Consider the following 27,905-nt stretch of genomic DNA (forward strand, 5'->3'; position numbering starts at 1 on the left):
CCTCACATAAGCCCATCATCGGTCCCTGTCCTGTGCAAGATTAATCCAGTCTCTATCATCATATTCCACCTCCCTCAAATCCATTGTAATATTATCCTCCCATCTACGTCTCGGCCTCCCTAAAGGTCTTTTACCCTCCGGTCTCCCAACTAACACTCTATATGCATTTCTGGATTCGCCCATACGTGCTACATGCCCTGCCCATCTCAAACGTCTGGATTTAATGTTCCTAATTATGTCAGGTGAAGAATACAATGTGTGCAGTTCTGCATTGTTTAACTTTCTCCATTCTCCTGTAACTTCATCCCGCTTAGATCCAAATATTTTCCTAAGCCCCTTGCACACAGTAACATAATCATGCTCTCAACTCAAAACCCCCAAAATGTGGACTTAAGTCGTTTTGCAAATTCACCATTCATATAGAGCGTTTGTTGGGAGGCCGGAGGGAAAAAGACTTTTGGTGAGGCCGAAACGTAGATAATATAAAAATGGATTTCAGAGAGGTGGGATATGATGATAGACTTGGATTAATCTTGCTCAGAATAGGGACCGATGGCGGGCTTATGTGAGGGCGGCAATGAACCTCCAGGTTTCTTAAAAGCCATAACAAAAAAAAAAAAAACTTAAATGGATGTATATAACGATCACTTACATACATGATAATGGTAGGCATGAGACATATCACATGCTATGTTATACATTAAGTCTTTCATATTTAAATTACGAATACATTACAAACCAAACATAAGCCTTTATTACTTACGGAAGAGGTGGAAAGAGGTCTTTCATTAATACGATCATACCACTCATTGTGCTTTCTAAAATCCGTTGGTGAGAGAACCTCATAGGTTTATTTGCAGCCATAGATATAGTCTCAAAAGGTTCCGTAACGAGGTCACCATATCTAAAAACGAAATCCAGATTGAGCAAGCGGATCTCGCTCAAGGCGTCCCCAGCAGGCATTGATTGATTGTTATGAGCGTTGCACGTAGAAAACAATATGTGTGGTCGACCAGGTCCATAAACTGTCGCCATCCGTTGATTTTTTGTGACATTAATTAGTATAAATAAGGGGAATGTTAGTATAGAGTGAAATTGCAAAGTTGTGGGAAACGGGAGATCCCCGAAAAAAACTAATTCATTATGTAATATTTACCACCACATGTAACTTATCGTAACATTCAACACTGGGTGCTATTCATAGACATTTCGCTAGCACGCGCTACGAGCGTGCTAATCTAGCCCCGGCTATCGACTGGTTACTTTTACAGGATTGTATAGAAGCCTTGACTCATACACGTACTTTTGTTTACATGAAAACATATTCTAAGCTCGGAATTAGAATAGAGGAACATTAGCTTGGAAATTTGGGCAAAAGTGAAAAAATTTATGATTTGAATATTGGCGTTACCACCTGAAACATTTTAACTAAACTTCGCTTGTGTGTGTGTGTGTGTTTTTTAATAAAATTCATTTGTATTGTTATAATTTAATTTTCATCGTATACTTCAATGTTGGTACTACCGCAGTCTAGTATATACAGTTACGAAGCTCAATACGTAGTAAATATGCATCCATAGATAGTTGCTAACCACTAGAATCGCTAATATCGCCTCATTACAGACAATGCAAAATAGTACCGGCACAATCGTTTGTTCCTAGCACCCTCACAACTTAAGCTTCGTGACTGTACATACTAGACTGTGGTACTACAAACTGAAAACTTTTAAATTAGATTTCCCGATGTCTTTTAAAATTATAGGCCTGTTCAGTTATGGTTTTGAAGTTTGAATATTGATTTCGTACCTGAATTTTGTTTACTTTTAAGTAAAGTTCACTGATGTCCTTAAAAATGAAATTTAATTACGGCATTTGAAGTTTGAATATTGATTTTGGGACATAAATATCGTGCAGAGTTCATGATGGGTCAGGCTTTTGTTCTCGCGTCTCTTTCGTTTTCCTTTTATTTTTCTCCCGTTTTGTTTTATGACGAGGTCCAACAATACAACAGGCAGAGATAATTCCTGCAGACAGCGTCTTCACCAACCGCCGATTATTGCTCGTATTTTCTCAGTTCCCGTACAAAGGTTTGACAGGAGCAATTCCATGCTCAATTTTGTTATCCGTGTTCCTCGGTCTGCCCAATCGCAGGCGGACAAATTTCTTACAGAGAATTGATTTCAGTTTCTGATTTAAAGCTATTGGATCTGACTAAACATAGATTAGCCTACAGTCTCCCTGTAATAAGAACATGTATACATTAATAATTAAGGCCGAAGTTTCGCGGATTCAAATCCCTCGAAGATAGTGGACGTTCTAACGGTAATAAAAACCTGTAGCATGAATTTCTTCACAAGGGAAATAAATCCGTGAGTTCCGGGTTTCATTTACGATACACGAGAGAATCCTGTGCGCAGGCTACGTGTCGACACCGCGCTTCCCCTTTTCCTTGCCCACCATCATCATCCTCGCCCATTCCCACACCACACGTACACATACACTCACCCTAGTACACGACATAACTCTTAACAGATAGACATTATGCATAACATGGCCTGCCGAAGTGATATGCAACTTGAAAATGGGTCACAGTCCTGCCATCTAAATGATGGCACTGGCTGTAGCTATTGCCCCTGTTCTTAATTTTGATAACTTACAATTTAGTTTATCAACAACTCTTGAGCTGTGCTAGAAAAAGTCCCGCCCATTTCTTCGTTCTGGGAAGGGTCATAAGCAGACAGCGGATTTTCAGTCCCTAAACAGCGACAAGGCGTCATATCCCTTGGCGTACGGCGGAAGAGCAACAATGAGTTCAGTGACCTTCCTGCAACTGGCGTACGCCCAACGTTCAGTATCAGGACCGAAAATCTGCTGTCTGGTCATAAAATCCACCCTGATCCCATAAGAAGTAGGTATAGCTGATTCATTATCTCGTGAAACCAAATGCATTATAGCGCCGTAGCTTATAATAAGAACTTTATGGTGACGGTAAGTGAGCTAGCTAGCTGCAAGTCGAAGCATACTGAGGGAGGGAAGCTTCTCAGTCCACTTTTTCCTTCCACTTACGCGTAGGTAGGTTTCAACAAGATACCGAATGGCTTATACGTTTGTTTACTCCGACGAGACAACAATGAGGCTCCTGCAAAATATTCGCGCGATTCTCCGAACCATAATAATCATGTTCCTATGATCTACAGAGTGTCCCATAAGTCTGGAAACTTAGGGAAATGAGCTTTTACGGAATGTGCTCGATATGTTCCCCATTCTGCAATGTGCACTTACATAGCCGGGTCACCCAATCCTGGAGAACCAGTTGAATGATATCTGGTGTGATTTGTGAACACACTTTAATGATGCGCGCCTGCAGATGAGCACGGGATCGAATCTTCTCAGCATACACCAATGACTTCAAGTGACCGACATCCTACCAATGGCCAGTAAATTGCTCATCAAGCCAGGTCCTAACTGCCAAGCTGTAATGGGGAGATTTATTGGGGCTTAATACAAATCGACCAAGAACAGCGATTGATGTTGATTGTTGTTTCTTTGTCGGCGGACTTCTGTGTGGGACCACTACGCAGCTTAACTTCGACAAAACCTGTTTGCTTAAATTTTTCCACCAACTTGTAAACACATGAGAATGAAATGGGTGCACGTTTGGGATGTAATCTGTTGAATTCATCAGCCACTTTTCTCAGACTTCTCCCATCATTCACAAAAATGATTTTGATACGTTCCTCTTTGCTCAGATGCATCATTTAAATGTCAACATACAACAAAAAGAAAAAAATACTATATTTTTTCCTTTGTTTCCAGTCTTATGGGACACCCTATAGTAGACAGAAACTAAATTACTTCAACGCTTATTTTAAACGTTTATGACTTCGAAAATTTTTTATTGTAGCACAAACTTGCTACAAGCTTAAGGAACCATCCCTGACATTTATACTTACAATACTTGCTTACAAATGGCTTTTTAAAGAACCCGAAGGTTCATTTCCGCTCTCACATAAGCCCACCATCGGTCCCTATCTTTTGCAAGATTAATCCAGTCTCTATCATCATATCCCACCTTCCTCAAATCCATTTTAATATTATCCTCCCATCTACGTCTCAATCTCCCCAAAGGTCTTTTTCCCTCCGGTCTCCCAACTAACAATCTACATTTCTGGATTCGCCCATATATGCTACATGCCCTGTCCACCTCAAATGTCTGGATTTAATGTTCCTAATTATGTCAGGTGAAGAATGTAATACGTGCAGTTCTGCATTGTGTAACTTTCTCCACTCTCCTGTAACTTCATCCCTCTTTGCCCCAAATATTTTCCTAAGAACCTTATTCTCAAACACTCTTAATCTCTGTTCTTCTCTCAAAGTTGCTTTTCCAATTCACTGTGGGATAAAGCAAAGAGATGCACTATCACCTTTATTTTTTAACTTTGCTCTAGAATATGCCATTAGGAAAGTTCAGGATAACAGACAGGGTTTGGAATTGAATGGATTGCATCAGCTTCTTGTCTATGCAGATGACGTGAATGTCAGGAGAAAATCCACAAATGATTAGGGAAAACGCGGAAATTTTATTTGAAGCAAGTAAAGCAATAAGTTTGGAAGTAAATCCCGAAAAGACAAATTATATGATTGTGTCTCATGGCCAGAATGTTGTAGGAAATGGAAACATAAAAATTGGAGATTTATCCTTCAAAGAGATGGAAAAATTTAAATATCTTGGAGCAACAGTAACAAATATAAATGAAACTCAGGAGGAGATTAAACGCAGAATAAATATGGGAAATGCCTGTTATTATTCGGTTGAGAAACTTTTGTCATCTAGTCTGTTGTCAAAAAATCTGAAAGTTGGAATTTATAAAACAGTTATATTACCGGTTGTTCTGAATGGTTGTGGAACTTGGACATTCACACTAAAAGAAATATTTATAAGTGTAAAATTTCAAGTATTGATGTCTAATGGTTTCACAAAGTGGCATTTTCTTGTCTAATGATTGAGTTGTGTGGACTTTTTCCAATGCTAATTTTCAAAACGTCTAGTGTGTGTTTTAAGAATTATCATAGTGCTGTGGAAACATATGGTGGTGCAATCTACACCTGTCAGTGATCTTGATAGGCTGAAACAGTGGTCCCATAAAAAGGAAGAGAAATGCGCAACAACACGTTTGGGGATAAATGTGTTGACCCTCAGTGAAATGTCTTGTGTATAATGAGAAGATTCGTATGAGGTCAAGGAACCTTTCTCCTAACAAGCATGGTCCTTCCATAACAAGCGGCTATGTTGATGATGATCTCAGTCAAGAGTTTAGAGGCCTTCTCAGTGCAATATTACAACAGATGATTGAGTGTATTGAATAACGGCGTTAGAAACTCGAATCTTGCTCATGTAACCTTAACTGGTTCTACAAATTTTAACAAGCAGAATTTTAAGGCTATGAAGACATGAATATTTAAGTCCACTGGTGGCCAATAAGGTCTCCATGCACTCAGATGTGCAAACTAGATTTAGATTTCAAACATCATGTGTTATGCGTATGTTTCACATTTACCTAGACTTCACAGATTTTCTTGTTGCTTCATATATCAAAATTTTCCTTCCGATTGACCTGATTATATTCTTTGAAACAGTATTTGTTAGAATTATTTTGTTGCAAATTATTCTTCCTGTCCTTCTCCATCTTCTTCTTCTTCTTTGAGTTCTCTCCTTCTGTTTTCTCTTTATCTACTCTTTCTCTAAATATTCCTCTAGTATTCTATATAAACTGAATTGCTCAATCATTATGGTAATTTAACACTTTTTTTCTATCTCTCAGTATTCATTCCATGCTTACTTTCATAATAAATACCTGTATTTGTTCGCCCATTTTTATTTCATACAGACTTTATGTTTGTCTTTCACTCTGAATCACTTACAGCTCTACGTATATAATTATCTTTGTTTGGTATTTCCCTGTTATATGATTATTTATAAATTATACATGATATTGAAATAGTTTGTTTATAACGATTCAGATATGCACACTTTGCCTTCAATATCAGGAACTTTCTGAAAGCAACAGTACAAGGTCGATGGATTGGCAGAGGTGGACCTGTACCTTGGTCAACTCTATCTTCCGATCTCACCTGTATTGAAACTTCGATTATATGTGTGTATAGATATACACATATTGACGAGAAAATTGCATAAATTTTAATGACCCTTTTTTTTCATATTCTGCAGTCAGATTTCACGTATCAGAACAGGACATTCGAAAAATAATGGAAACATAGTTACTGTTTCACACCAAATTTATTTAGGTTACTTTTGACATTATATAATTCAAATATAGTCCCCTGCCTTGTCAACAATATGTTGCAAATCCTTGGGAGATGGCGGACTCCATCTGCAGCAGCATTTCTGGATGTTGCTCTCACTGATTGATCTAAAGCTCTTTGGTTGTCAGCTCTTGATTGAAAGTATTGCCTCGCTTCCACCCATCTTGTAATAGTTCATTGTGGTAGAACTTCTTTCCCATAAGCTTCTTTTAATATCCTAAAGCACCAAGTTGCATTTTTTTTCTTCTTGCAACTTCACTTTTTATGGAGCACCTACTGAACATTTGTTAGAGCTGTATTATGTGTTATAAATCAAAAACAGTCACTGTATTTACAAAATATGGTTACTTCGAGACTTTCAGTACTGCATATTTATGAAGTAATTGCTGCTGTATTCAGTATGGTACTACAAGATTTCAATGGTCACTGCTAGAAGCATTGATTTACAGCATTGTTGGCATTTCTTATCGAATGCTCTAGTAGTTTTGAGTTCTGGATTAAAATGTAATGAAACAGAAAGCACTAAACATAGTAGTTAATTTTATTTTAAAACATACATAAGACATTTTATGTCGTGGACTAAATATTTAAAGTAACCTTATGGAGTGATTAAAAACCTGTTTCATGATAGGACCATACTGTATAAGTCACACTTGTTTGTTTAGTCAACTGTCCTAAGACAGGTTTGAACCTCATAAGTGACGTCAGTAATCAATCAATCAATTATGTTTGTCAGAATTACAATAGCGTAATTATATACAATAGTCAATAAAAACAATCAGATTAAAATTCCAAGTTCATATGGCTGTCAAAAAATTCATTAATATGATAAATAGGATTATCTAAAAGCTATTTTTAAAACAACTTTAAATCTAAATAGGCCAACTGAGAGGCAATCTGTTAAATATATCTAAAGAAATAACATTGAACCATTTCTTGGTCTTTGTCAACCTGACCGTAGGTGTTACAATATAATGATTATTTCTAGTACAATATTTGTGAAGCTGGGATTGAGAAGCATGGCTATTTAAATTAATCTTGGTATAGACTAAACAGTCATAAATATATTGATTAATTACAGTAAGAATATTAGCATTACGAAATAAAGGTCGACAATAAGCATTAAAAGATGAATTAGTAATACTACGTAATGCTTTTTTCTACAAGATTAGAACACTATTAACATTAGCACCATTACCCCACAAATGAATACCATAATGAAATACACTATGGAAAAACGCATATTAGGCTTGTTTCAAATATCTACTAGATAAAAGAGGTTTTAATTTACGCAAAAGATAAAGTACACGAGACAACCTTCTGCACACAATCACAATGTGATCCGCTCAAGTAAGCTTTGAATCTAATGTAATACAAAGAAGTTTAACTTCTGAAATCAGTTAAGGTGTCACGAAGCAATTAAGCCAGGAGATAATGGGGTAGGGTGGCCAGTTCTTTTCCTCAAGTTACACTTAAGATAAAAAATTTCCACAATGAGTATTATTTAAGTTTTCTCTGTTTCCTGAATACTAGGAGTTTCTTAACTAGTATTATAGCAATGCTAATGAGTTTATTCAAAACTTGGTACAAGAAGTTGGCTCCATAATATCTTATCTCTTTCTCAGCTTCCTAGTTAAGACTTATTATTTTTCCATTGATCTAAATAAGACACAGTACAATATAATCCTGAGACTTACAATAACCTTGCTATTTATTTATTTATTTTATTTTATTTATTTAATTAATTTGTTTATTTATTTAATTTATTCATTTATTTTTTTTATGTATATATTTTTTTAATGTTGCCAATTTAATCATTGTTTTCTTACACATCTGAAATATTATTAATCACAATAAAAACGTAATGTAAACAATGAAATCTTCATAATTCTCAAATCTATTTACTAGATTCACACGCTCATATTAGGTTAAGCGACTTCCTCCGTCAAGGACAACACTATTCAGTACTGACCCAGTGCTCTGTGAGGATCCTGATGTTCCGTTTTGGTTAGGTATTTGTGGGTTATGCAATTCAATATTTGTGTCCGAATAGAACTATTGTACCTCCAATACTTAATTGAATCTTCGTTGCGTGGTTTGTGTTGACTTCTGTAATGTGTGGGCCAGCACACTGAAGATCATGGCTTCATTAAAGATCGGACTCCTCTCTCCTTTCTTCGTGGAAGTTTTCTTCTTGTGAACTTTCTTCCCATGCTGAAGCAGGTACAATTAAATGAGAAAGATCTCATTCATCGAAATTTATTTATTATTTATTTATTTTATTTATTTTTTTACTTATTTATTTATTTATTTATTCATTGATTTATTTATTTATTCATTCATTTATTTATTCATTTATTTTAATTAATTAATTAATTTAATTTATGTATTTAATTAATTTGTTTATTTATTTATTTTATTTATTTATTTTTTACTTATTTATTTATTTTTTATTTATTCATTGATTTATTTATTTATTTATTCACTTATTTATTTATTTATTTATTTATTTATTTATTTATTTATTTATTTATTTATTCATTTATTCATTCATTTACTTATTTATTTATTCATTTATTTATTTATTTTTTATTCATTCATTTATTTACTCATTTATTTCTTTACTTACTTAATTATTTACTTATTTATTTAATTAATTATTTGTTTGTTTGTTTGTTTGTTTGTTTGTTTATTTAATTATGTATATTTTCAGAACACTTAATTTCAACAATCAGCCAATGTGGATTGGAGGTCTTGCCTCAGCAGATGCAATCCTCGAGCGTCCTGGACAAGTTCATTCTGATGACATGGTGGGCTGTGTGCACAGTGTTTCGGTGAATGGGAGAGCACTGAATCTCAGCAATCCCCTTCGATCTCGGGAAGTTGACCCAACTTGTGGCAGGTCTTCTGGTCGTAGTCCTTGTGCTGCGCCTGAGAACACAGTGTTGGAAGTGGCACCTTGTGGACCAATGGGTTCTTGCCTCGATCGCTGGAAGACTGTTGCGTGTGTTTGTCCCAGTATTGAATCAGGTAAGATGCAAGCAGCAGAGTAAAATGAGGTTGGAATTTAAGATAGTGGTGATGGCATTGCTGATGGTGATGATGACTATGACGACGACGAAGTTGAAGGAGCATATTAATGAACAGTTATCAGAATAATATTCTCAAGTGTCTTTAATAGCATGTCTTTACAATAAATGAAATCAAGTTTCTCTAGAAGGACAGCAACATAGGATAGTAGTTAATAGTAATTAAGTGCAACATTTTGGGTTATATTCAAAAGTATTAATAATTATTGAAGGATGTGTTCTTCTTTCAGAATAGATATCATTTTGAGGAACATATTTGATACAATCAGTTTGAGTTGTTTCTACAATAACAGTGATATGCATTTCACTTCTTATTATCATTCATTATTGGTACTGTAGGTACTGGTACCATAACCATAAGAATTAATTTACTTCATTCTAAAAAGGATATAATAATAATAATAATAATAATAATAATAATAATAATAATAATAATAATGTGGGCTTATCATGTTGAAGCCCCTCCCCCCCGCCATTTTTAAGAAGTATTTTTAAATTTAAATTAGGTTTAATGCATGAAGAAACAATTCACCAATGCGACATTGAAAGAAAAGTTTTGTTCGATTGTTTCTAATCTTTTAGGCCTATATTTCTGCTGACATTTGTCTTAAATCGAGTGATTTTTTTCAAAGAAATTATGAAGCTACCATTCTCAACACAGTAACTAGAATAAAATTATTATAAGCCTCAGGCTGTAGTGCATTGTGCAAGCCTTTGGGTCCCTCCTCCGTACAAGAGAGAGAGAGAGAGAGAAGTCATTTATAAAGTTCAGTATAATTCTACACTTCAAAAGAAAGTCCCTGACATGAGGAAAATGCTGAAAAAATTGTGCAGGTTACAGTTAAGGCACAAATGCAGGTATGTACTATACTTCAGGTCTCTCCACATACATCTTAAATCATAATCATGTATAAAGTGTAGTATACTAGACTAGACGGCAGTTCGGAAGGCGGTCGGCTGCTATATGCACTGTAGCATTTCTGGCATGTGACGTCACAAGCTTGTACAGTAGAACCAATCAGAATCAATCTGTAACAAGTACTTCCCGAGTTAGTTTGTTCACGTGTGAGTGTTTCAATACATTGAATAAGTAAAACTAACATTTACTATGTGTGTAAGATAAATAAATGGAAGAAGAGACTGTAAAAAGACAGTATTGTACAGGCAGGTGCGGAAAATATTGTTTAAGGTGTATAATTATTTTAAAAACGTTGACGAGCAGAATGCTGCCGGCCATTTTGATGCTGGCTGTAACGTTGCCAACGTGCAAGAAATGACTCCAGAAGCATGTGGTGTGGGATTGAGAACCGTGCAAAGAATATTGTTAGTGAAGGAAACAGGGTTTGTTTGGTGTCAAACTTACAGTAGTCAATGGCTAAGGGCATTATTTTCTTTTGATAATTTAAATTCTCTCCTGCACTATTTGTATTGCACGTGCTCGATGTGGCAATGTTGTACGCTGCCTTGCCCTCTCTAGCTGTCTCTCTCGACGCAAATGCTAGCAGTCTAAGCAGACTACTGCCTTCCGAATTGCTGTCGACTCTATATTCTCGGGACTCAGGAGGTTATAACAACTTTCGATGGGTCTAAATTGATTTTAAATTTCATAGCATCAATATTAAACATTAATAATTATTGTCTTTTAAATGTGTTGCATGTAGGTTATGGTCAAATTTCCAAGTGATGTTCCCGAAACTTCCCCCACTCCTTCTCATTTTAAATTCCTGCTATACCACTGAATAATAATAATTTTTAAGGATAATATATCAATCTTCAGAAGATATGTTCTTGCCCTATCCATCTTGTCTGGGGACATCAATTGATCTGAATCCCAATGATTAATACCGATATTTAAATGCTTCATTAGCTATATTTTGATCTGGCTGATGTTCTAAATTGTTTATCCCACTCACTTCTATATTACTGAATATTTGTTAAATTAAAAATCTGCAATTCATGTCTCTTATCTATATGTGTCTCTACATCCTGCAATCTTCAGCATAAACTACTGTTACACCTGAATTCTGAAACATTTTCTTAATCATTGGCCTCTTTTGCAGCCATAAGGTACAGAAACGGCATTAAATAATTTCAAGGGAAAAATTGTTCCAGGGCTGAATATTGCACCTGGGACTTTTGGCTCAGTGCACCAATGTTCTACCGACTGAGCTACCTAGGAACTATACTAGACTCCGGCTCGATTTTCCCCTTATACCCCACATACCTCAAGTGGGCTAACGAATGTCAGAGCCCAGCATTGAGTGCACACTTACAGTATGACTTAAATTTGTAGTTTTTTGTTATCGAAACAGTAACGCATATTATACAAATCTGGCTTTTTCAGGTATAGCTCCCTGTAGAACTGACTTGAATATTTTCAAGGGAAAAGCCAGATTTGTAGAAGAAACCACATTACCGGTACTTTATCAAAATCATTTTCATTTTCAAATTCTTAAAAATGTTCCACGTTCATAAACATCCTATTTATCATGCTAATTGTCTAGTTCTTGTGAACTTTACAGTTAATACAATATGACTACAGTCGCATTTTCAAATAACTGCATTCCGAAATTTACAAGCATGTATGAACAAAGGGGATATTGAGGTACCAAAAAGAGATGGAACAACAGGATTTCTGTATTCTAATACTGGTCCCAGCAACCTAGTTTTTTTTTTCCTGGTAAAAAAAAAATATATTTCTAATGCATTCTTTTTTTTTTTTTTCAGGACGTCTTGTAGCTCCAGATTGTCACGAATCTCTGCAGCCAATAAGTCTTGATGAAGGAGCATTCCTCGAGTATCGGGTATCAGATAAGCATCGGCGAATGCAGCTTCTGGAATCTATGTATGAAGGTTCAACATTGTGGAGGGATGAAATGGTAACAGGAAAGACTAATAAGGAACCCTCACGCAGTACTCCTCCTGCCAAGAGTCTTAGCATTGTCTTCAGGACAGTACAAGGAGATGGACTGCTTGTGTACACGGCCACTAACAATGATTTCACATCCTTGGAGGTTAGCAAGTTGTCCATTCGCTTTTAATACAGAGTCCATGTGCAAAGTACTTTAGATTATGATTTTTTATTACATGAGTACAGAGTGTGGTAATTTTAACTTCATATTGATCACTAAAGCATGAAAGTTCTTGCCCTAGAACTTCAGGAGTGATGCCTTGATGGTGTCACTTGTGGGGTCCAGACTGTCTTCAGCCAGTTGGCTAAACAACAACAACTAGAAATCTGTTAAAGATTGGTTTTCCAAATTTAGTTTTATAATGGGATTTTCTTCTTTCTTCTTCTTAAGGTGCTACAATTTCATATACTGAAAGTTTTGCAGTTCCGGACAATTGGCCACAGAAAATTGGTAACTGGGACAATTGGCCACAGAAAATTGGTAATAGGGACAATTCGCCACAGATAGACAATTTGTCACACCATCCATTATCCAAAAATGGGACCGTAACAATATATTCAAATGTGAATTAGTGGCAAATATGATAACTTTCACGTTGTCCTCCGGTTCAAAATACAACAACCACCTTTCTCGTTGTATGATCTTAGTGTATCTGTCGGCTATAACGTTCAGTTCGTCAATATTCCTTGGTTCAGGTGGTAGCTTCCTGGCACAGCGCACAGTTTTTTTAATAGATGGTTTCTTCGGTAGATTCACATTGGCTTCGCTTGCAATATGCTGTAACTCATTTTGAATAATGACAGACGTTGGTTTTCGGGAAGTCCCCACCCTTGTCTTCATGTTCTCTACACATTCCTTTGCCTTAATCCTTCCCCAGTCTGCAGAATGATTCTTGTGTTCAGACGGTTCTTTGACGACACTGCTTCCATCTTCTGATAATGTGACTGTTGCATTACATCCGCCACGCATGTCACAGTGCCAAACAACTCCATTCTTATTTTCTCTAAGTCTCGTGTACATGTAGCCAAGATATATTAATTTGTCAGAGCCTCTTTCTGATTTTGTGAAGCGAATTTCTTCCGCCATAGTTCCTAATTAGTTTACAGCTTCTGGACTTGTCTTGTGTTACCATAGAAATATATTATAAATTGTTGCGAATTTGAGTATTGCTTTGAATTTTAATGTGTGGCGAATTGTCTATGATACGAATTTCAATTATATGGCGAGTTGCCTCTGTGCCCCAACCCAAAGTTTTGGCCTTCTGCTGAGGTGTCAGTGCTTTCCATTGGACAATGACAATTTTTTTTTCTCAAGAACCCTCATTTCTTTAATTTATCCAATTTTAAAATCAAATTAATTAACGTGATAGTGTTTCTACTTAATGAAGCATGTTTGTGTATATATTATTGTCTTCTTCTTCTTGACTGGACAGATAGTATGTTGGTTAATAATGAAATCTTTGGTTGTTGCATTCAAATACAAAATTAATAAATATAAATTCCTCTCCAGCTTCGTAGTGGGCAGTTGATGTACGTATCACGATTGGGAGCAGCACGAACGCCAGTCAATATGACAGTAACAGCACCTGGTGGCAACAGTAACAGTGGTGGACTAGCTGATGGAAACTGGCATAATGTAACCCTTACATCACACAATCGTGGGCTGAGACTTCTGCTCGATGGAGTTAGAGTTGGAGATGAACTAGATCTCGCTGGTGTGCATGACTTCTTGGATCCTTATCTCACTGCTGTGTACTTGGGAGGTGCAAAGAGAGAAATGTTCACAGCCCAGGATTCAGCGCCAGTTGGTGAGTATAAGAAACAGGACAGTTGAGATAAATATAATTGATACTAACCACTTTTCTTAAGTAAGAAATATTTTAACATTTGGAAGTACCGGTACACTCTTAGGCTGAAAAATGAGCTCCTCTTCAAAAAAGGAGTGCTTTATATTGCATATAGAAATGTAGAAACAATTCTCAATGTGTAAATATCCTATATTTTGGAATGCCAAAGAAATTAATATTATTTTATTTATTTGACTAGCTAGCTAGCTAGTGAGTACAAATTAAAATTATAGAACAAAAATGTTTCTAGCCACTACCGTAAGAGCCTGGCTCGTGTACGGTGTGGTCTTCGCCAATAATATAACATAAAATTTACAAAGACAGTTTACTAAATACAGCAAGTAACTTAATTCAAACCAATAAATAACACACAAGAGCAAAGAGAGAGAGAGAGAAAGACACATTTAATATAAATTGACAATCAGACAGAAGCCAGTGATATTCAATAAAAACATGAATATAGACGACAGAAATAAAAGGTAAAAAAAATACACACATTTGTTAATATTATATATCATGAATAATTTTATAAATTTCTTTTTTAAAAGCTTCAATTTTAAAATATTTCAAATTTGGAAAATGGTTTGTAATTTTATTACAAAGTCTTGGGCCGAAACTAGCACCATGTTTAAGAGCTGCACTTGTATTGACATTTAGGCTCAATTAATGGGAGAGTAGACTTTTGTCTTTGAGTATGATATTCATGTCGATTAGATTTATGTTTTATTTGATTTCTGTGGTAGTAAGTTAGTAAACTATATTTATAAATTTCTTCAATAGTTTATACTTTAAAATCTGTATAAATTAAATTCGTTGGGTAATCCATATTTTTGGTTAGACAAATTTTTATTAATCTTCTGTGTAATAAAATTAATGAATTAAGTACAGATGATGCTACTCCATCCCAGTTTATTATACCGTATTATATTAATGATTGTACTAAAGCTAAAAATATTATTCTCAATGCCTCCTTAGTGATAAAATTTCGAAGTATTATGAATTTATAAATTGTCTTTCTTATTTGTAGCCAGCTCTTAGTAAATTAATTTTAATTCTATACATTCTGTTGCTTTTTACGCGTTTATTTGCATAACGAAATTCAAGATTTATATTAGTCATTTCCTAGGCACCATCTGTTGTATACAGTGATGATTTTTTACTTTTTCCTTCGAGAAAGTGGGAAATGAAACAGCAGGGAGACTGGATACAGTTAATAAACCATTGGATAGGCCTACTTTTTATGGTAATGCTTTACACGTTTATTTATGTTTCTCTTAATATTGTTGTTATTGTTGTTGTTGTTGTTCTTCTTCTTCTTCTGCTTCTTCTTCTTCTTATCATCATCATCATCATGATCATCATCATATCGAGGGCATCATGCCAGAAGGACGTATCAACAAAATTTCAAGTTTATGTTAGAGCCATTTGAATATAGAATAAGTTTTCCTATTCTTATCTACATAACAAGGTACATTCTTTGATCCTTCCTCATGTCCATTGTAATTCTCAAACGATTGTTTTCAAATATAAATAGGTTCCATTAAAATATTTCAATAATGCTACATTTTGTTGATATGCCTCTTCTGGTATGTTGCTCTCGATTATGTTTATGCGCCTGTGCCTTTTAAATATACAGATACACTATTTCAAGTTAAAATACCAGTACTAACTAAAATAATGGCATATGTAATTTATTTTAATAAACATTTTTTAAACTGATTGATCATCGTCAGTTGGAGAGAACTAATATTGTTTAGGTTGATGTAAGTTCGATTGAAAATAAGGAATTATTATGTTTTTAATTTAGTTTTTTAAGTTTAAACTTGTGATAAATGACGAGAGAATTTGAGCTTCAGTCTCTGAAGTCATCATGGAACACATTATAATAACCCATTTTGTTTCTTCCAGGATTTGAAGGCTGTTTTGCGAACTTCAGTATAAATAATGAAATTCAACCATTCAATGGATCTGGCAGCATCCTGTCGGAGGTGCTTCAGTATGGGAAAGTGATGTCAGGGTGTTCAGGTCCAGTGGGGGGCGTGAGTGCTGCTGCAGCTCCAGATCCACTCAGTATAGGGCTCACTCTTGTCATCGTATTCTTTATCATCCTTCTGGTCGCCATACTTATCAGTTTCGTTGTATTCCGACTGCGACGACAGAAGAAAGAAAAAGGGGATGGACCAGGAGGCAGCCCAGGAGCGGCGAAGCAGAATGGAAGTATGACGTTAGTAGCTGGAGGTGGCGTAGGCGTGTCAAGTGGCGGGGGCGATTCCCGCGAGGGACCACCTGGTTTCCTGTCAGAAACTGGTGATGTATTGAGAGGTGGGCACCATCTCGTAGCTCCAGAGTTAATATCAAAGAAATACAAAGAGAGAGAGATTGTCGCTACAGAGATGAGGCCTCAGAGACCCGATATAATAGAACGGGAAGTTGTGAGCAAGTCCTTGCCACAGCATCCTCCTCTTCCGCCTCCAGGTGCTACGTCACAGAGTCAAGGACAGCCCCACCATCCTCACGAGCAGCCGCAACCTTCCAGTGGGGCTGTGGACTTGGAAGTGCCAGAACATTATGACTTGGAGAATGCGAGCTCCATAGCGCCATCAGACATTGACATTGTGTACCACTATAAGGGTTACCGTGAAGGGGGGAATGTTAGGAAATACAAAGCGACGCCACCTCATTTGCCACCCAGCGCTGGAGGGAGTGGTGGAGGCGGCGGTGGTAGTGGTCCAGTCGCAAGTTACCACCACAAGCACCAGGCGTCAGCACAGCAGCAGCAACATCGCCACTCCCCCCATCACTTCCCACCTGGAACGCGGTCTGTCGTGCCACCCCCTCCAGCATCCAGAGTGGACTCACCTCCAAGTACTGGGGCTGGAGGTAGCTCCAGCGGGGGAGGGAAGTTGCTCCAGAGCACGCCTCTAGCGCGCTTGAGTCCCAGTTCGGAGCTGTCCGCGCAACAGACCCCCAGAATCCTCACGCTGCAGGATATCAGTGGGAAGCCACTGCAGTCAGCTCTCCTCGCCACCACGTCGTCCTCGGGGGGCAAGGACGCCAGCGAGCGCAGCCTCAACAGCCCCGTCATGAGCCAGTTGAGTGGTCAGAGTTCGGCAGCAAGCCGCAAGGCTGGCCCTGGCGGGGGTGCCGGGGCAGGTGATGGGGGCCCTGGAGGTGCAGTGGGGCTCACGGCAGAGGAGATAGAGCGCCTCAACTCCAGGCCACGGACCTCCAGCCTCGTCAGCACACTGGATGCTGTGTCCAGCTCCAGCGAAGCTCCTCGTGGTCGCAGACTACTGGAGTCGGGAACTGGCCCTCCACCTCCAGTTGTGCACCACTTGAACCACCTGCACCACGCGGCCGCCAGTGCAGACCCACATATGGACAACCACAGCTCAACCACAACGGACGAGAGTGGCAACGATTCCTTCACATGCTCTGAGTTCGAGTACGATAACAACACAAACTCAGAGAACACAAATAATGCCAAACGTGGAGAAGCCATGTTTGGTGCAGCTGGAAAATTACCCTTAGCAGAAGCAGAAGATGAAGAAAGGCGAGGGGCAGAGAGTGGGGGTGGAACAGGAAGTGGCAACAAACCACCCTTGCCGCCTGTACCTGCATCCTATGACGGTTTTGATTCCTCCTTCCGTGGCTCTCTGAGCACCCTCGTCGCATCGGATGACGATCTCTCCACGCACATGGGAGCACCGATATACAGGCCCCACAATGGCTCACCGTCTGCAGGAGCCGCCCTCGGTTGGGATTACCTCTTAAATTGGGGACCCAACTTTGAAAGTCTTGTGGGTGTGTTCAAAGATATTGCAGAGCTGCCAGACTCAGTGAACAGTCGTGTGGCTGCATCACTAAGACTTCCAAGTAGTGCTCCAAAACCGTCTGAAGAGTACGTGTGACAAAAGACACATTCGTAGGTGAACGGACATCAGATCTGTTCTAGTATTAGTATTCCTCTACTTCGTTCAGTAAATATAAATATTTCAAATTATTGCCTAATAAAAGAAGACATTATCTGTAACTATATTTTAGAAGATAAATTTAATGTGAAAAGTGTACAGTACATTTATAACAAAATGCCAATAATAACTTGAGTCTGTTTTTAATGATTCAAGTTTTCTGAAAGTTGAGCTCTTGCCTCATGCAATGTGCGTACATTATTTTCATGAACAGATCTAATGTCCAGTCTTGTAATAATACATTCCTGCTCTTCAGTTAGTTATGCACCAAAGTCCCTTACTACCTTTTAACAGCGTCGAGAATTGAGAAATACAAACTGAATTAAAACTAATATTGTATAATGAACGAAATTGTTATAGTTATTTGTGACTAGAATGAAGTGTTTATCGCGGGAAAATGAGTGCTAATAAAAAGAAGAGTGTAAAGGTGCTCTCTTTAAGAGTTCAAGAAGTGATAAAACAGTTTTTGAGCATTTACGCTTTATTAATAGCCTGAAAAAGGGTTGTTAAAGTTTTAAAAGTATTGTAAAAGTGTTGTGATGGATGTGGAGTGCACCTCATGTTACTCATACTTGCATTTAATTCATAAGTGACTTACAGTATGCAAGAGGAAGGACACGACATCCTTTTTTCAAAATTAGTGAATTCGTCAGACAGCATTCGAATTGTTTTTCTTTATACATATATTTCCTTCATATGTGGTGTACCAAAATCCCTTCCAAAGAAGTGACATGACATTTGAAGGATGATAATTAGTGATTCAACCCACAAATTAAATGGTACATTGCTAACTTCAACTTACCAACTTTGAAACTAGTGATGAAATATATGGAACTTGTATCACTAAGAAACAATAGGCTGTAACGACACTGAACTTTATCTTCTAGAGATAATATTGTGAAAACTTAGATTGCTTTGTTGTCAAAATAATCTGGAAAATTAGGTTATTTAAACATTTTGTGAGAGCAACTTGCTATAGTTAAATGTGCTAAAAAGTGTATACCTAATTTTACAAATGATCACTTTTTTTTTTTTTTTTTTTACGTAATATGTTATCTAAGGATCTAAAAGTTAAACATTTTACGCAGAAAATAAATTTTTTATATAAGATGCTATCGAAGGATCTAAACGTTAAACATTTTATGCAGAAAAAATCTGTTTGTTTGAAGAAAATTTCTGAGGATACAGTACTGATTTTGTATAAAAAAAATGAAATAGTATTGTCACTGCCAGAAAAATACAGTGGCAAATAAGTTTGCCGAAACTACTGATTTTAACTTAATTTGATCCAGTTCAGTACACTATGAATTCAAAACTATGTATTTTGAATATTAAGGCTGTGAATGAGATACAGACTAATATCTGATTGTAAGTTTAAGTTTTCTCAAAATTTTATGATAAATCGGATGCTATGCATATAATTGGCATAGAATATAAAACACATTAAATAGGGTGAAACAGCCCAGAATGTAACTGAGAAAAATAGCGAGGAAATTGTGTAAGGGAATATTAAAATTCTAAATCTTCATCAAAATGACCTTACAACTTTCGCTTTCACAAAGATAGAAGAATTATATCAATGTTCGATAAAGTATTTCGTCCAATTTCTTACGTACATTTGCACAAAAAGAAATTTTCTGGTCGATCTTAATGTCTAATTGCAATTTCATATTCTAATACTCTCATTTACTCATGTAGATTATCTGAAAAATCATAGACATCCGAGAAAACAACCTGCATATCCATATATTATGAAATACACAGATTTTAATCTAAATACTTCCTTTTGAGAACGTGAAATGAAATATATTCTTTACATTTATATAACTCCTTAAATATCATATTTCAAAAAAATAAAATAAACAAATTTAGAAGTCAGTTCAACTATGTGGACACAAAATATTATTGATTTTCATACTGACATATAACTGGAATAGAATTGATTACATTTTTTAAATTAATTGTTACAATAGTCACTTTAAGACACATCTGAGAAGAGTATTGCCCAGACTGTTACAGATAATGGAGAAGGAAAAATTTTTAATTTTAACTCTCTACAAGATAGAGTTCAGTGCATTCATTTAAACCCTCCGAGGACTTGCCATCCTTAAAAACTATTGATCAGGGATTTATGTAACAAGCATTTCTTTAAGATAGCTAGCGCAATGTAAATGAGCCATTCTGATAAGTGCCGCAAACCCTGTGTATCAAAATATCTTACAACATCTAAACATTTGGGCCTTCTTTATTTAAGAAAATAGGTGTTATTCACTCATTAATTTCAATATTTTCTGCTAATGGTATGAAGACTGCCTTGTAGGAATATTTCCAGTACTTTTTAATTAAGACTATATGAATATGTAAAATGTGTGGTCATCTGCCACATTCAAAGAGCTTTAATAGAAGTCAACAGAATCGGCTAATACGTAAAAATTTAATCATTAATTGAGGTCATTTTCTAGCCATCTCGTTGATCTAATTACAGTTTAGTCCCCTGTTATATTTGGACATGAGCTTCAATTTTATAGAGGCTACATTTTGGATTTTAAAATTTTATTAAACTATGCTGTAATACACATCAGTATACAGACATTATTGGTAGCATAGCTCGACTAGATTCAACACTTCCCATTGGCAGCCATCAATTGACTGTTAATTCTATATAAATTTCGATTAAAGATTTATCTTACTATCAACTATATATTTTTGTAAATTAAATTGTTAAAGAAAAATAAGTGCCTTGTTCCAAGTGCTTTCGAATGTGTACCAGTACATTGAGTTTATATACAATAATAATAATTTTAAGACTATGTGAAATATGGTACACCAAAACTATTTAAGGAAGAGAAGCTTATAATTTCACCACAATTGTTTATTTTGTGTTATTATTTAGGGTGTAAAAAATGTTCAGTACCGATCAGTAGCAACATTAGAAATCGTCATAATTGAGTTGGAATTATCAGCATTGTTTCCTTTAAAATAATGTGTTTCATAATTTTCTTTTCATTACAGCTATGCTACTTAAAGTCAACTACATCACAAAGTATCATTAAGTACAGTACATTCCCTAATATCTTCTATTGAAAGAGTTTAAGATTATATGCTCAATTATTTGCCACATAGCTTTGGTACAAATTAACAAAGTGTTTGTTGCCATATTTTAGTGACACTGTCTTGTTCAGAAGAATGTGCTGGCAATGAAACCAACCTCCTGTAAATATAATTTGTATGATTTTTTTATACTGACATTGTTTTGTATGTACTGTTTGTGTGCATGATTTTTTTTACAGAATGTGCATATAATGTGAAAATGGAAAAATAAGGTTTCAATATTGTTTTAGCCATAAGCGGTAGTGCCAAATTTATATTCCATTTGTACATATATGTGTTAGAAATACGGACTTTGTAATAATAAAATTATCAAGAAACATGTTTTGTTATTATATTATTCCCTCGAACACTGCTAGCATTGCTTCTTCAATGTTAGGTTTGTAATAAAGATGTTCATGTTTTACTCAACAAATAAGACTCCAAAGTTAATATTACTGGGTATAATTAAAGCAGCAAAGAACTTGTCTGTATGTGATGTATTATTTTCTAAAAGAAGGATAGCACACTCTCCTTCTCTTTTTACTGCTTACCATTGATCAATAAAAATTATACTTGTACAGTAAAATCCCTCATATCCGGCACCCAAATAACCGGCAATACTAAAACAACTGCACTTTTGGCCAGGCAAAAAATAAAGTCATTCATGAAAAAGGGAAGAGTCAAACAAAGATGTAAGTGGTTTTCATGAATCGCACATGCCACATATTGTTTACTCTTTACATTGTTCACGTGTAAAAACAAAGATAGAAAACCCTGTTATGTACCTGGAGATCAGTAAGCTGTCACTTGGGCCGTGCAAACAATTGGGAGAGATGATATCTTTAAATTTACCACTTGAACTCGCCCGTTCAAAGGGATGTTGTACGAGTCTAAATAGGAAAGTGTGAAATTTTCTGTTCCTACAGCACGTAAAAGTTTCATTTAAGTGATAGAAAGTATACCAAGAAGACATTAGAAATATATTAAAGAGATTCAAATCATCGAGTGCTACTTCATCTTCATAGTTGCGACATTGGCTACACTGCTCTTCACTTCACGTGGCCGCTATTTAAAATTGTCATAAGGTTACGAAAACATTTAGTATTTTTTATGCTATTATGCATTACAATAAATTATGAACTGATGAATGTTCATTACCGTATTCAGTACTAAAAATAGACATTGTACGTCTTTCAAAACTTTATTTTTAAATATCTATATGAAAATTACTAAATTTCAACATGGAAAAAAATGTTTGTGCAGAACAGTATGTCTTTACATAACCTATAAATGCTTATTTTCCAATTATCCGACACTGGCTTTGTCCCACAGTTGCCGGATATGAGGAATTCTACTGTTATTTCTTAACCCAGTGCTGGTCACTATACCTATGAGCATTTTGCTCAGTATCAAATTTCAGATAACAATTACATCAAAGTGGATGGGGTTTGTTTCTCTCTCTAGCTGACCTTATAACTTTTGGCCATTACATGCTAGGAGAATTTTCTTCGAACAATAATGGTATTGGTACTCTGTAGAGAAAACATTTCTCAGACTAGTAGCTCAGATGGAATAATTACTGTCATGTCTTCATAAAGTCAATGGAATTATAATTTTATTCGGGTTTAATATTTCTGTTTAAAAGTTCCTAAATCTTCTGTGAATGCAGGGATTTCGCCAAGTAACTTATCCCTTTCTAAAATAAAATTAAATAAGCCCTATGTTTTATATATATATATATATATATATATATATATATATATATATATATATATATATATATATAGGGTGTATTCTAAATTGATGTCAAATATTTTGGGGACGTGTTCGTAACACAAAAACATTACAAAAGGTTCATATGAACATTGGTCTCAAAATAATTTATTTCAGAGTTACAAGACAAAATTTAATGTTACAAAAATTGCTCGAAGTGGCTTCCTCCTGATTCGATGTATCCCCTAAATCTGCGTTGAAATCCATTTGGATACGCTCTCAGAATATCAACATTAAGTACAGAGTCGCATAAACAAGGAACTTTAAATGTCCCCAGACGAAGAAATCCATTGGATTCAAATCAGGCGATCGAGCAGGCCATGCAATGAATCTCCTTCGACCAATCCATCTTTGGGGAAATTGATCATTAAAAAAATTACGAACTATCAGAATGAAATGAGCTGGAGCGGCATCGTGTTAAAACACTTTCGTTGGATGATGTCCAGAAGCACATCATCAATTAAATGATGCAAATCATTTCGTTCTGTTCACTCACAGAATACATTTTCTTCTGATTTCTTTGCTCTACAAAATACAAACAAACATAAAACCATCAAACAATCAGCAGTCAATGAAGGGACAAATCCTTTAATAACTCCCTAATGAATGGTTTTCAGACCCATGTTCTTATTAACTTTTTAAATTGTTTTGATGTTAAGAACACGTCCCCGAAATATTTGACACCAATTTAGATACATCCTGTATATATATATATATATATATATATATATATATATATATATATATATATATATATATGGCCAGAAAGTGTTAATGCAGTTATGAACATTTTTCTCAAACTATATTAGTATTAGTATTTAGTATTTATTTATTTAACCTGGTAGAGTTATACCGTACATAACGACCGTCAGGCCTTCTCTGCCCCTCTACCAGGAGATTCCAACTATAATATGAAGAATAAAATTACAAAATATTGTGATACAGTACATCAAAAGAAAGGCCCAAGTCTTAAGAAAACACGTGTTCTCACTTCAACTCACTATATTTTCCGTTTCAAGAGTTATATAAGGACAAGTACAATGTTGGGCTAGTCTCGGCAAAATGCTGAGTACCGGTATGCGACCACCAGAGTTATACCGTACATAACGACCTCTGCAGAGTAAAATGAATTTTGAAATAATCTACAAATATGAATTTTAATACGAAAGTACTGTAATGAATACAAACCCAGAATTAGGCTTTAATCAACACAAAATAAATCTGTATTTACTGTACAACTATAACAACGAGAAACTATGGTAACCAAAAGCATAGATATGTGAAATGTTATTTTTTGTACTTCAGCATTATAAACAATCATTATCATTATTGAAAATCGTTCACAATATGCCACATTATTGTAGGCTACCAGTGAAGTAAAATATTACCATGCCAATTAAAAAGTCGTAACTGCTATTATGATGGCATAACTTGTGCCATGAAGTTAATATTATGAAATGATGTGCCATCCAATAACATTCAATACATAGTTATTATAGCCACCCCATTTCTTCATAGTTCATGATATCAAACTAGGCCTACCTATCATTATAAATTTAGTATGTTATTTCTTTATTAATTCTCTTATAATGCTGGCATACAAAAAAAAAATAGCCTAGATATGAAACACGTTTATAATTTATTATTACACAGTTATTTCACAGGAAACTCTCATTGACTCATGTGATAAAGTATAACATTATAAACTTGTTTCATGATATACTTTTATAAAGTTATCATAACATTCTCCCCACATTTAAATTTTCACATAATCTGACAAACAGGTTGGTGGAGATGGGGGAAGAGGTCTTGTATTTCTTCTAGGTTTTAATTCAGATTTAAGCTGTTGGTTAGCAACAAGAACTTTCATAAATTTAGGCTTTTACGGTAAATATAATCAGAAATAGACTTTTGGATATTCCACACCGTGTCCTGGAACTTAACATTTCCAATGCATCATAACTATATGCAAGTTCCATCATTATGGTTGATGGATTCTACCAGAGGAGTCATCTGCTCTGTTGGGTTTGTTATGTCTGAATTACTTCAGGCAACTGAGCCAGACATAACGAGCCTACAGAGTAGGCAGTCCCTCTAGTAATACCTAACTACCCGATGTTGGAACCTATTACCACAGTCTAGCAGAGGCGTATACTGGTTAAAGGGTTTGGGCTACCGCTGACCCTATTATTACACAAACTATATCTAACAATTACTTTAATTTTAATTACTATGGTAAAACTAATAATACAAAATTATTACATTATGTTATATTATAAATTTTTTCTTTTGTAATTTCCTTGGGCTACCGCCGGTAGCCCCGGTAGCCCGCAAAATACGCCCCTGCAGTCTAGTATATAAAGTCACGAAGCTTGAGTTGTGAGAGTGCTAGGAACAATAGACTGTGCCGGTACTATTTCGCATTGTCTTTAATGAGGCGATATTAGCGATCCTAGTGGTTAGCAACAATCTATGGATGCATATTTACTACGTATTGAGCTTTGTGACTGTATACACTAGACTGTGCTGTTACAGAGTTCGAAAATATTAAAAATGTTAAATTCCAGTACACAGTGGAATACCCAAAACTCTATTTCTAAAGGACTTTAGAATTTTGAATCAGATTCAAAGAATTTAATCTTAGTATTTAGTTCATGATAGGGAAGTCTATTTAGAGTTGAGTTTGCTTGCTCTCTTTCAGCATTTTCTTCAGTTTTATGCTCTTCAGTTAATTCTTGGATTTCTTCAGCATCAGTGGTACCGGTAATCTCACCTTGAGGAACCAAATGTCTAGTCAAGACCATTTTATTGTATTCTGGAATACACATTTATCTAAAAAACATTCTATAAAATTTTTTTTTAGTAAACTTGATTAGTACCGGTATAATTTTCTTAAAGCATACCATGAAATGCATGGCAAGTTTGGAAAATTAAATTGATTCCCATAATAGTTAATTTACTACTATTTCCACAACTTGGGACATCTGGCCGACATCTACGGCTGACTACTAGGATCCAGAATACAAAGCAACCACTTTGCAGATTTAGTACCAAAAAATAAATTACATACCGTACTGTTGGTTTCTTTCCTCAATTCCAGGTTTTTTTAATTGTAATACTCAGAAGCTTCCAGGAAATGAGAAAGTGAGCAATGAAATATTTGTTTCAATCGTAATAATCCCGCTAATTAATATATTTACGAAGCACAGCCATATAAAGTTGCATTGTTCACAAAATTAAATTTAAAATACCCGGTTTCTTCAGCAGTTCAAAATGCTGCTCACAGGTAGCAGGATAGACAAGCAGTAGCAATTTACAATTTCCATCAATGGTACAAGACAAAATATCCTTTATACTGTATTTTAATTACATTAATTATTGAAGAGAAAATTATTTAAATGTGTAGAGTATAATATAAACAGAGCGAAAGTCAGCTAAAACTCTTTTACGAATAGTGCTACCATCTGTGAATATTCTGTTTATGCTACTGATTTCAAAATGGTGGGTGTCGTAAGGGTTGCGTACTAGAAGATGATTGGAAAGATTTTGTTGGTTTAATGATACGTTTGTGAATTCTTGAACGGTTTAGTGTATTCAGCCTTTATTCCTATATATTTGTAATCTTCTCCAATTATGGGCTCAACAAAGAAACACAAGATTCGAGATTCCAAGAAAAGGAAGCATCGTAGCAGAAGTAAATCTCGTTCTCCGGAACGAAGCAAACATCGACATCACAAAAAACATCATAAAGATAGGAAGAAAGAGAAGATAAAGGATAAAAATGGAGAGTTCATCAATAAGTACGACGGTTATGACAGTGAAGGTAAGTTACATATGTATTAGATTTCATTTCTTTTCAGGTATTTTTTTAGCTGTTAAAGTATTGAACGTTGATTTCATCCTAACGTTTTTAGGTTTAATATTACGTGTGACTTAGTATGCTGACACCTGTGATGCCCCTAATTGTATTTAATGATTGAAATTTTAAGTATTTGTTATGTTCCATAGATATATTTTGCAATATGATAAAAACAGAACCCAATTAAATTTCAGCATTTGTCATTATTGTCATCACCCACGCCTATCTAGCTGTAAGCAAAAATTCATTGTATGTGTGTTATAGATGTATATGTAGATTAGTATACAAACTGGTTTGAAGAGACAAAGTTTTGATGCAGAAATATAGGGCTATGCGCTGTTCTGGTGCTCGTTTTGGGCATTCTGCACGACGTGGACACATGGAGTCGAGGACTGACGAGATTAGAGTGGGTTAGATGAAGGGGATAGCTAAGTGACAGGAGGTGGAGAACTGTGACAAGGTTAAGAGTGGGTTAAATACCGGTATTATTGGTCTATACGTAACAGTGATTCCTAACTTATAAATAGGTAGGGGCATTAATTTATCATAGTGTATGGTCTAGATTACTGTAGGCCTACCTAAGTTTGAGCCGTTGAACTCTAGAATACAAGTAAGCAAACTGTTCCAGCATTAGTGACTGCCCCATGTCGAGCCTCGAATAAAAGGAGAGGAAAAACGTGAAGTTCAGTAAAGAGGATTGTGCAGTGTCTTCCGAATAAATATTCCTGGACAAAAGACAGGATAGCTAGCTTAGTAAAGGTTGTTGCAAAATAGACCTATCAAGTTAAGAAATGAGTAATGTTTTTGGACAGTGAAGAAAGACGAGTACCGTATTTTCCCTAGGCCTAGACCAAAAAAAGAAAAAGTACGTTCCCTTGTAGGCTACCAGAGAAAAAAATCAGCCAATGGAAGGAAATATACTTCTCTGTACAATTGATCATGATTTCTCTCAACGTCATTGCACGGTTTTTAGTTACCTGTATTCTAAAGTCGCTCTGTTTGAGCTCTGTTATAATGTGCGGATAAATCGTAAAACAGCGA

At 35.6% G+C, this 27,905-nt stretch overlaps 2 protein-coding genes across 4 annotated transcripts in view; both read left to right on the top strand.

Annotated features, from left to right (window-relative positions):
- The window catches only part of LOC138709007 (cadherin-related tumor suppressor-like), a 553,993-nt gene extending 532,431 nt beyond the window's left edge, over window positions 1–21,562 (top strand). The window contains exons 13-16 of the mRNA XM_069839450.1: window positions 9,038–9,354; window positions 12,141–12,427; window positions 13,835–14,132; window positions 16,080–21,562. Coding sequence (XP_069695551.1) covers window positions 9,038–9,354; window positions 12,141–12,427; window positions 13,835–14,132; window positions 16,080–18,082 — 2,905 coding nt within the window. The 3' untranslated portion in view covers window positions 18,083–21,562. The remainder of the gene's footprint in view (window positions 1–9,037; window positions 9,355–12,140; window positions 12,428–13,834; window positions 14,133–16,079) is intronic.
- A 4,918-nt stretch (window positions 21,563–26,480) lies between these two features.
- LOC138709008 (U4/U6.U5 tri-snRNP-associated protein 1) overlaps window positions 26,481–27,905 on the top strand; it is a 76,963-nt gene continuing 75,538 nt past the window's right edge. For 2 of the 3 annotated variants that reach the window (XM_069839454.1, XM_069839455.1), the window contains exon 1: window positions 26,689–26,828. Coding sequence is in view for 1 of the 3 variants with exons in the window: in XM_069839451.1 (XP_069695552.1) it covers window positions 26,639–26,828 (190 nt within the window). In the remaining 2 variants the exon portion in view is untranslated. Of the gene's footprint in view, window positions 26,829–27,905 lie in introns of all 3 variants that reach the window. The other variant, XM_069839451.1, reaches the window with a different exon arrangement.

This window comes from Periplaneta americana, chromosome 11 (genome assembly GCF_040183065.1).
Source record: "Periplaneta americana isolate PAMFEO1 chromosome 11, P.americana_PAMFEO1_priV1, whole genome shotgun sequence".
NCBI classification, from domain to species: domain Eukaryota; kingdom Metazoa; phylum Arthropoda; class Insecta; order Blattodea; family Blattidae; genus Periplaneta; species Periplaneta americana.